At 55.9% G+C, this 11,166-nt stretch overlaps 1 protein-coding gene across 1 annotated transcript; it reads left to right on the forward strand.

The window, feature by feature from the left end:
* Window positions 1–2,247: 2,247 nt before the first annotated feature.
* LPMP_333020 (hypothetical protein) lies at window positions 2,248–3,081 on the forward strand (the record flags this gene model as incomplete). Its single annotated transcript, XM_010704090.1, has 1 exon — window positions 2,248–3,081. The coding sequence occupies one exon, from the start codon at window positions 2,248–2,250 to the stop codon at window positions 3,079–3,081; it is 834 nt and encodes a 277-aa protein (XP_010702392.1).
* Window positions 3,082–11,166: the final 8,085 nt, after the last annotated feature.

An 11,166-nucleotide genomic window follows, 5' to 3' on the forward strand; every position in this document is an offset into this window, starting at 1 on the left:
CCCAGGCCGGTCCGCCGCCGCCAAGCAGCCGACATCACAGCGTGAAAATGCACGTGGACGTACATGTTGATTCGCGGTAGTGCGCTTCGTGCCCTTTTCTCTCGTCGCGAGGCACAATTTGGCGAGGGTGAGGGGGAGGGAGCGGAGGGGCATCCCGCGCGCTCTCCCTTTTCGCTGCACTCCCTCTTGTTTTTCTTTCTGTGGCTGTGGCACGTCGTCGTCTCTCTCCACGTGTGGTGTGCGTGTGCCGTTTTTTTTTTTCTCGCCCTCCGTCATTGAAGGCGCACCTGTACCTTCTCGCCTTCACCCCTGCCTGCTGCCGTCGCTGAATGGGAGCGGTGCATGGGAGTGTGTAGTGACGTGCCGCTGTGTGCGCGCTTGGGCTCATGCACACGATGACACACGCGCGGGAAGACGCTTTTGCTCTTGTGCTGCGGACTTTATTCTATCCATGCCTACCGAGAGGCCGCACGTGAGGTCTTTCCATTTCTCTCTCGGCGCATGCTTGTATACTGGGGCATTGCTGTCATCATAGCGTGCCGTGTTGCCCCACCAACGCTTCTTCGCTCTTTCTCGATGCCGTGAAAGCGATGCTCTGCTACTGCACAATCACTTCTCGCCCACTCTTTGGATTGTTTTCGTCGCTCTCGCTACTGTTGACCTGAGGTGTTTGCTCCTTCCCCTCCTTACAGTAGTTCTCTCGTTTTTTTACTTGGCGATTGCTGCTGTCGCGTGTTCCTCCTGGAATGACAGAGGGGATCGCAGGTACGGTGCTGGAGTCCCTTTTAATCATAGGATGGACACAGAGTGGGCAGCGAGGGGCTTCAGCAATGATGTAAGGAGCTTGCGCTCAGCATACTTTGAGCTCAACACTGCAGACTGCCGTGGCTCTTTTGTTCTCGCGCAACATACAGGAACAATGTCACCTTGTTCTGATCAAAAACAACGAGCGAGGCGCCTGTGATACCCCCCCCCCTCTGCATCTATCATGTATGACGGCATGTTCTCAACAAACTGTAGGAGGTGAGCGGCGTTACTCTGCATGTCCTTGGCTACTTCTCTTGTTGCCGTCTTTTCTACCCCACAGACAGGTACCGAGCCGCTGGACTTGTTTCTGCCGTACGTGTGTGCACCGGTTGGTAGGACCTTCTTTCTTATTAGTTTGATGGCTTGCCTTTTTCTGCTTTAACGCCCGCTGCCTGTGCCCATCAAGTGGTCACTAGGTAGGCTGATTGCCAACGAGCAAGGCTGAACTAGAGGGAGTATGGCTGGGGCCGCCGTACGAAGCTGAAGGAGAAAGAGGTGTGGCGTTCACGCTGTTGGAGGGAGCCAACCGTAACATGAAGGCCTCGTTCGCCAGTGGATTGTGAGGGTTGCCTTTTAATTTTTTTCTTTCCCTGTGTTCCCCTCCCTCTCCCCACCCTCAAACACTGCACTGCGTCTCTCCTTGTGTCCTTTTCCTGCTCGTGCTTGCGTTCTTGGCTGCGAGCTTATTGAGCATTGCAGCCGTGCGCACGCTTTTTCGCTTCTCGGTTTAGGTACAGCTACAGGAAAGATACCAGCCGTCCTACAGGGAGACCTCGGAGCGCGAAACGAATGTAGTGCCGCTTAAGCTGGATCGCCTCTGGGCCTTGTCGCAGTGGCCGCATGACGCTCAGTGGCATCCTCTCGAAAGTGCCTCCCCACTTGCGTGTGCGCAGGGGCGGAGACCAATCACCTCCTCTTGCACTCGCCAGCACGCACCCTCTACTGTCTTGTTTTCAACGACCATGTCCTGCTCTTTTCACATCTACTCTCTCCTCTTGTCCTTCCTCTGTTTCCTCACGATTAGCACCGTCACTCTTGAGCACCGCCCCCCCCCCCTTACTCAGCAAGGCCACGCTAGCCTGAGAGTTAAAAAGTGCCATTTCTCTTTCACTCACCTTTTTCCCCGCACCGCTCTCTCTCTCTCTCTCTCTCCCTCCTCCTGCCAGCATCCGGCGTTCTTTGGTACGCTCACGAGGCACAGACGCCTGAAACGCTAGACCAGGCGCTCGATTTGACATTTTTCGCGGCCCTCACCACAGAGTCCCCGCGAGCCGTAACGTGCATACCCACACGTACCGACACCCAATGGCCTGTAGCATTCTCCTTCCTTTCATAATGGCCTCCATCGCCACCACAAGCACGACCGCCGCCTCTGTGGGGCAGCCTCACCCTGGGAAAGTCGTCCCCCGCAACCGCACGATGACACGCGGTGCGCTGTGCATGATCCGGCCGCATAAGAGACCTGCGTGTGACAAAACTTGTGCCATCGTTTTAGGTTGCGTGCTCAGTGGCTTTGCTCTGATCGCTTTCATCTTGCTGTGGCGCTGCCTCGCTGCGAAACGCCAGCGTGAGAAGCGGCTCAGGATGGAGAATGACGCCTGCTGCAAGGGGTACCTCTACGCGAGCCACGAGGAAGTGGGCACGAATGAGAACAGTGCGGAGGTGCCAGTGTCGACAATGGTTGAAAAGGATATATTGCCGAACCCCTTCTCCGCCAACACGCGCTCGTCTGCCTCTCCGCTGGATTCCTGGAACCCCAATTCGCACATAAACAACCCACTCGATGGCGTGTCTGCGGCTGACTCCTCAGGTAGGGGGAGTGTAGTCGAGCAGGTGCTCTCCTCCTGCATCCCGATCGCCGAGGACCAGGTCGTGGCATTCCCGCAGGAGCAACCCACCTGTCTGGCACCGCAGGTCGAGGCACCACAGGTCGAGGCACCACAGGTCGAGGCACCACAGGTCGAGGCACCACAGGTCGAGGCACCACAGGTCGAGGCACCGCAGGTCGAGGCACCACAGGTCGAGGCACCACAGGTCGAGGCACCGCAGGTCGAGGCACCGCAGGTCGAGGCACCACAGGTCGAGGCACCACAGGTCGAGGCACCGCAGGTCGAGGCACCACAGCTGAATGACGTAGCGCAGGAGGAGGAGGACCTGCAGGCTATAAAGTCAAACCGCCGGCCGCGCATGCGGCGCCGTAATCACCTCCGCGGCGTGAGTGCCGCCGCCTGCCCGGAAGACAACGTAATCGATATTCTGGACAACCTGGTATAATAGGCAGGTGTGGGCAGAACACTGAGCGGCAGCTTGCTGTTCTTCCTCCTGGTCTCTGTGCTAGGGTCTTGCGCAAGCGTCACTCTATGGTGTAGGCTCCCGTTCCTGCCCCAACCTCACAACAACGCTGTCGCCAGTACTTTTGAGCTCTTCTACCGGATGCGGATAATACCAAGAGGGACGGTGAGGGGCTCGTGGGCGTTCCACAGCGATGAGCATCTCACATGGATGAAGCCAATCGGGAGCCATGCCACACAGCATGTCTTCCGCTGGTTTACCGGTGGTCCCCAACTCCTCCTTGTTCTATCCGCTCAGGCGTCGTGAAGGGGTCGCTTAGAAGCGGGGTGCTAATGCGGAGAGAGAGAAGCACAAAAGGCCAGTATGCGTTGAAATGCCGCGACAGCGTGGACAACTGCAGCATACCGAGTCACTCCTTTTCTCTCATGTAGTCTATTTCTTTGCAGGCTTGCACCCACCCACCGCCTCCTTCCTTCGCGGAGGGCGTCGATCTCATCTTTTCATGGAGTTAGTTTGCGCCTCTTAGTTCAGAGAACTCTTACTCCCTCCCTCTGTCAGAAGCACTTGTGTTCCGTTGTTGACGTTAGGCTTTGCACATTCTCGCTGAGTTTTGCTGCCTTGAGTTAAGTGTTCTGTTCTTTCTCAGTGCAGCAGAGGGGAAGAGGCGAAGTGTGGGTTGTGTACATCTGCCTGGGCAGACGTACTCGGAGTGGCTGTAAAATTGGGCACGTTTAGAGGAACAAAAAGGCTCTTCGTGGTGGTCTCTTTTCTTCTCGTTCTCCTCCACTGCCCCTCCCCATCCTCCTCCCCGCTTCTTGAGCAGGCCTGAAACGGCGTTAATCGATTCACCCACATTCGGCGCCGCCTCCTGGCGCATGTGAGATGGGCCCCTAAAGTACTTAGACTGCATACACTAATACGGCGAAGGCACGCACTTCGGAAGGTACACATGCGCGGGATTGCTCTGAGTATGTTCTCTTCCCTCGTCCCTCCCCGTTTCTCTGCCCCCACCCCTTTCTCTCTTTCTTTCATCCGGCACTCAGTCTTGTTTGTCAGCGCTTCCTTTCCCGCTTCTTTCTGCGCCGCTCCCTTGTTGTGGTGGAGCACCTAAAGAGAGAAGACGAAAAAACGTTGTTGTCTCCCCCTTTTTTTTCTATTCCTTTCTCGGTTTCTCTCTAACACGCCTGTCCGCGTATATACTTCTGAAGTGTCTCCTGCTCACGCCGGCACCTACACTGCATGTCTGTATTGCTGTTTTCTTCTTTGCCGCTTTCTGTTGTGTGTTTTGGACTCTTCCCACATTTTTCCCTTACCCAGCTTTTTCTCTGTTTTCCCAAAGAGTGTGCCGCGCGTAGTGGTACAGGAAGTTCCTGTGAGTAGGTCATGGCACTTGTATTTTTTTTTTTTGGGGGGGGGGGACCTGTGCTACTGTTGTGGGGGCTGGCCACTAATTCGCAGCCGCCTCTTCCTTGTCTTTCTCTCTCAGTTGGAATTCATTTCTCATTCTTTTCTCTACCCCACTGTTTCTTTCGCCTGTATGCATGTATTTTTTTTTTTACTTGGAACTACGCATCCTCTCTCAACCGCGTCTTTCTCAGCTCGAATGGGAGTGCTTCTTCTGTTGTGTTTCGTGCTGGACGTTTGCATTTCTTTTCTCTCCATGGAGGGCCTCTTTTTTTTTTAAGTACGGATTGTTGTCATCGGTATCAAGACCTCGGCAAATTTTCTTTGTTCCTACAGCATGTGTTTCTCTTCTTCGTCTCCCCCCGTCAGCCCCCCTCCCCCCCCCCTATGCACAGATGCGTAGTGCACATGCACGCACGGCGTTCTCCTGTTCTCTTTTTTTTATGCGTGCGTATTTCTGTCTATGTATACATGCACCACGGTGGCAGCTCTATGCGCGCGTGTAGGCGGAGCGTGTGCAAGCCTGCAGTGTATATCACAAACACCTTCTCCCTCTCTCCCTGGTCTGTCCCTCTCTGTCGAGCTTCCTCTAAAGCGGCTCTCTCTGTAAGTTCGGCCTGCGTGCTCTCTTCGCCTTTTCTCTCTTCGGATATACCTGCCCCCGCCACACGCTATTGTCTCCCTCTTGTTTTTGTGTTTCTGTTGTCTATGCTTTTCACTTTCTCGTTTTCGGACTAACCTCTGGAGGCTCGACATGACACGACTTTCCTCCCATTCCCTCCGTGAGTGTGCGTTGCCTATCTTGTACGACAAGGGTGCACGGCGGGCGGGAGGGGGACTTGTCTGCGTGTGTCTCTGCGGTTGTAGAGGCATGTCATCGACTGTGAAGTGTCAGTGCGCGGGATAAAAACGACAAAGACACGACGGAGGGCAGGGAGGGGGACGGGGGCGTGGGTACAGCGCAGTCGCGCTCTGCGTGATCGAGGACTATTTTTTCTGAACGAAAAAGGAATGTCTTCCTGGGTCTGCGCAACGTACGTGCCAGCGCATCTATGGCATTCACCTTTCTGGGCACCCGCATGCGAACGCACGCCTAATGCGAGTACAGCAAAACACTAGTAAGCACTCTACTGGTTTCTCTGCCTTTGCCTCACTTGCTGAACGGTGTCGCGTACGGTGCCCCCCTCCCCCGCGCTTTTCTGCCTCACCACTCCCCAAAGCGCGCGGCCACCCCCCTGTCGCCGCTGGCTCCACATCTTTCTGTATGTGTACTCCTCTCTATCATGTTCCCTCGCCACCCACCCACGCCTCCCCCGCTGCTTTCCTTCACCCGGGCCCTTCCTTGCAAGCGCCGCCGGCTCTCCTTGTCGCACAATATTTTTAGGCGAGTAATGCCGGGTGGGTAGTATAAGCCGCCGCTGCCCTTATTTTTCCCACTTCTCCTGCAGTGGCATTTTCTTTCTGGCATCTCATGTTGACGTGTATTTACGGTTGGGGTTCACCGCCACATGCGCAGCTTCCGACAACGCCGTGCCTCTGCACCTAGAGAATACAAGTGCTTGTTTCTCTAACTAACGGTTTGACGGGATTATCACGGGCACCGCAGCATGGCTGGCAAGCCATCCATCCACTTTCATCCTGACAGTCTGTCGGACAGCGTTGCCTATCATTGCACTTGACGTGAGCTCCAACGATGCATTCAGTCGAAGCGACACCTTTGGCAAAAACCGTTCCATTTTTGCTGGCTGCGTGTGCGGCAGCGTTCTAGAGCTTTTAGCCGCTCTCTGCCTTTCTCCTGCTGCTGAATCCTAGGAAGAGAGCGAGGGGCGTTGCGGTACCTCTCGACTACATCCCCAGTCCGCCGGCACCAGGGTGAGCATCGCTGGTCTCAGATACGCAGCCGCTGCTTGGATACCCTTGGACGCGCGCTCCTGCGGGAAATGGCGCTCACAGCGAGGAGGTGCGGTACTGGCGCGCAGGCGACAGCCTCTAGAACTCTAGCAAGGGCAATGCGCGACGTTGGTCCATTGCTCCGTCCTCCCATGCAACTCCTTCGACTGCCGAGGGCCCCCCTTCCTCACAAGCGCACCACCGCCGACTTTTGCTAAGGCCACTGCGTACTGCGCCTCAGCGCGGACGTTGGGAGAGCGTGTGGCTGGGAAAATCGAAAAGTTTGTACGCTTCAGGAATTGGATTCAGCAGCTGGCCACTCTGCCGTTTGCTTTCTGTGAATCATCTATTTCTCCTTTGTGCTCAACTCCGTGCAGTCCGATGGTTGTTGTTGCCGCCTTTATGCTTCTCTCTGCGGACTGCTTCTTGGTGAAGGAGCGCATCAGCAAATGTTTTTCTCCTTTACAATCATCCTTTTTGGGGGGCTTTTTTTGGCTTCGCTTTCCCGTACGGAGTTTCGATGGGGTTTGCGTGTTTGTCATCTCCTCCTCACTCCCTTCACATCTCCTCCTCTCGTTCCCTGCTGTAGACGTTTGCTTGACTGCCTCCTGCTGCGCGTGCCTTACCTCAGAAGCAGAAAACAGAGAATGTAAAGTCCTAAAAAACGATCCTCTGCCGCTGCCGCTGCCGCTGCCCTCCCCCACGCGTACGCCCTTTCTTCACGTAGGCTCCTCCCTATGCCCTCTTTGCACATTCGTAGTTTTTTTTTCTGCGTTCCTCGCCTCCCCGTCCTCCCCCCCCCCCTACGAACTGAGGTCGCTCTATTCTGGGCTTCTTATGGCGGCGGGCGGGCTGTGCCACCTCCTCTGCTCTCCCCTCTCTCGTGTTCTCCTAACGTTTGTGCGTATATGTGAGACCACTGAGAAGCACGAAGAGCCGAAACGCTGCACAATTTTTTGCACAGGAAGACTAACCCAAAGGCACACCGAACAGCGTATGCGACCTGCGGTGTGCATGTGGCTCGCATTCACAGTTACAGCGGCCCTTCACCATGCCTAGGAAGGCGGGACTTTGAGGAGCAGGCGCATCCCCACGGCTTGTGTGCCCTCTGCCTCTCCTCACCCCGGCTTGTTTGTGCGTGTGCACTGTTTCACTGGGTAAGCGCTCCCAGTACGATGAAGACATCCACAAAAATCTTGGGCTTAACATGTGGCAAACACCCTCCTACACTTTTCCACGTCCCGAATCACTTGTGCGGTTTTCGCATTTTCTTCGCCGTTCACTGCGAGCACCAGGTAGCGCCGCCGCTTTTTTTTTTTGGATGTCGCCTGCGTCGCGCTCCTCTCCCCTACTTTTCTTAGCTCGTTGTCAAGAAATCGCTGCGCTTTTTTCACTGTCTCACGGCGCCACACATGCGCACCTCAGCTTACCTCGGACTCTACTCTTTCCCCTTTTCACTTGGGCGTTCTTTTTATACGTTGTGCTCCTCTGCGGTTTCCCGTAGTCTGGAGGTTTGATTAAACGGGCGACATGAAGGCGCTGCATCAGCTTCGCGTCAACTCCTCTGGTCACTTGAGCAAGGTGCCAGCAAAGCGCAAATCACGGCGTGACACTGTGCCGCCTTGTCAGTGCCTGTGTTGTGACGTAATGCTCCCCTATTCATCTGTCTCCCTGCGGCGCTCGACGAATACATTGCGAAAGTGAATCGCGAGGCGTTTGAGGCCAAGTCTAGGCGCGCTTCAAGGAGAGAAAAGCGGAGTGGACTCCCTGGCAAGAGAAAGAATCGGCAAGACAGACGTGCTGGCCGAGGACGATTCGATACCGTTGAATGCCTCCCCACCGGAGCATCACCAGTGTCGATTTCCAACTCGTTCATGGACAGCCTGGGCTACCAAGCCTGCCGCACCACCACCATCCCAGCAGCAGCGCCAAATCCGGCAAAGAGCATCCCTGACAGCAAGTCTAACTCGGGAGAAACCTCCTCACTCCACCTCCCACACCTCAACGACAGAAAATCCCATCTTCGCTCTTCCTCCCCTCCAAAGCCACTGAGGAACTGGCGGACGTCTTCGAGGATATTGCCAACTACTGCGCCACCTGCAGTGGTGATGACGGCGACGGTGGCGAGGGGCATGATATATCGATCCGCTACGACTACTACCCCATGAAGCGGTGCAGTCGTGCGGTCAGTAAGACAGGCGCGAGAGCTTTTTCGTGCGTGCAATGACTACGACAGACTCCGATGAAGGTGAGGAGGACGAGTGCGGGACGCTCTTGGGCGAACGCAGACTGCCAGCCGTGATGAGAACGGGCGACAGCAGTCTTGGCGTAGGCGGTGGTGGTGCATCGCGCCACGTTAGGTCCTGCGGTGATGCAAAGAATGGCCGAGCTGACACACGAGACAATTCAGCTGCGTGCGGAAGTGGCGCGACTGCGACAAGAGCAGCAGCGCGTGCTGCAACCGCAGGCACAAATGTCCCTGCAGAGTTTGTCGGGCATCTTTCGGGCAAGACCTTCGGCAATGTCTCCCACCCTCATCATGCAGACTCGAAAATGTCCAGCGCATTCTCGAGCAACTTGGTGCTGTCTGTTCGAGGAGGGCCCAGCGGTGATACGCGTGGATGGAGAAGAGGAGGGAGACACGGACACTCAAATGATCGGAGTCGGGAAATCGACTCGAGCACCCGATGGCGGGCGCTTCTCAAGTCCACTGCGCATCACGTCGTCGGCGACCACCGTCGCATGTTTGAATGAGAGCGCACGCCGCTGTCTGTGTGTGGCTCTCTCTCTGTCTCTAGTGCGCTGCCCCTTCTTGTGTTGGTATGTACGTTTGGTCTTCTCTTGTCCTCTCCCTTACACTTCCCTTGCTGTTGCTTGTCTGCAAAGCGGTGAGACATGTCCCCCCCCCCCCGCGCGCACTCGTCTGTGTGCGCCACATGACGCCAGTGTACAGCATTTTCCCCTTGATGACTCGTGTTGTGCGCTTTCCTCTTTTCCTTCGAGCGCGGTTAGCCACCACTCAGGTCCCTTCGTGTTCACTTCATGCAAAGAGAGGCAACGCAGCTGCTTTGCTGTTGTGCCCTGGCGACGTGTTGCGCCACTGGCACGAGCGCGTGCGCTCTCACCATTCGCGCAATCGCCACTCGAGCACAAAAGAATAGCCGATTGGTCTGACTCGGGGGACGTCACTGCAAACGGTGCCCCTCTCTCGTCCTCGTGGCCGAGGGGGGACGGAATGTAGCACCTCACAGTTTTCTGAGTCCCTCTAGTCAGCGGCAGTGTCGTCGATCGCGCTCCTGGTGGCTGCACTGCTGCCTCACACGCGCAGAAAAGCGCTCGTGTAAAGACACCCCACCGGTGAGCATGACCTGGAGCAAGCTCAGGTCGGTACCCTCGTCGCCATGCTCTGCTCTGCCTGTGCCCGAGAACTCTTCACATGCTTCCCCTTTACGGTCGTGTTTCCCCGCATGATGAACGAATGGTGCGCTTTAAATCGAGATGTGCCTCTCTTCCTCCCCCTCCCCGTCCTCTACTCCCTGCCACGCCTCGCCTAGAACTGATTGCGAAGAGCATTCAAAGAGAGCGTACCTCCTGCTGTCCCTTCCCTTAGTGATCGTGAGCTTTTTTGTGCACTCCTACCTCTACACTGCCTAGCCAAGCCCCCCCATCCCTCGTACCAATGGTCTTTATCATTTGGCCCTACACCTTAACTGGCCAGTTGCTCTTTGGGATCCTATTCACGCTGTTCTGTGCGGTTGGCATCGCCGCTGGCGTCTTTTTCTACTGCATGTGGCGCAAAGAACAGACGAAGCGACAGCAGCAAATGATGAATGCACAGGCTTTGCAGGCTGACAACATGCAGTACAATCAGTATCCACCGCCGCCAGAGAATGCTGGCTATTATGGGAATCCACCAATGACACACGGCACGGTGCTCGTATGCGAAGGAGGGCCCACCAATTCTCCCTACCAGGGTAATGGGCAACAGCCATATCGCGGATGAGCACCGAACGGCGCCGCTTGACGTCCCCTTCAGCGATCACCCCCACCGTATTCAGGAGTAATGGTAGAGCAACAGCAACAGACAGAGAGTACGAGACGTGGGAAACCTTCGTAAACAAAGATAGTATAGCAGTCCGCGCTGCACTGTCGAAGTCTCCTCAGCCTTTCCAAACCACACTGTTTTGTGGAGCCTTGTAATACCTGTACTGCTGTCTAATTTCCTTCTGCATCTTGCCGCGTTTACCTATCAGTCTGTAGTGGCGATGCTGATGGGTGACATTGCTCATGTGCTTATCACCTTAGGTGTGCGCAATGCTTTAGTTACCTCTCTTTGTTATGCTGCGACACACGCCCCCCTTTTCCCACAAGGCCCGGGTGTGTTGCGTATATCTACAAGCTGGAGGCGCCGGGTCGCTTCCTACCTGTCTCTCTTCCTGTGACTCCTATAAACGCTGTGCTCACTTGAGTACCAGCCCAGCTCCTCCCAGCGTTTAATTCTAATTTTCGCTTGCTTGCTTTTTGGTGCTCCTTCCGTTTTCTCACAACTTGCTGCTTTTCTGCCCGTTCCCCCCCTACCCTATTTTTCCTTTTCTACTCGCGCTCTGCGCGCCAGTATCTACATCTTGCTTGTGTGCTGTGATGTCGGCTGCTCACGCTTTACCTCCCGCTGATGATGCAAGCCGGCGCACCGCGGTGTCAGGGCCCAGCGCCCGTCCCGTGGGCACGCCGAGGGACTGCGGCACCCCCCTCCCCTCGGGCACGGTGGCGGAC

Source organism: Leishmania panamensis (assembly GCF_000755165.1).
Source record: "Leishmania panamensis strain MHOM/PA/94/PSC-1 chromosome 33 sequence".
Classification (NCBI taxonomy): domain Eukaryota; phylum Euglenozoa; class Kinetoplastea; order Trypanosomatida; family Trypanosomatidae; genus Leishmania; species Leishmania panamensis.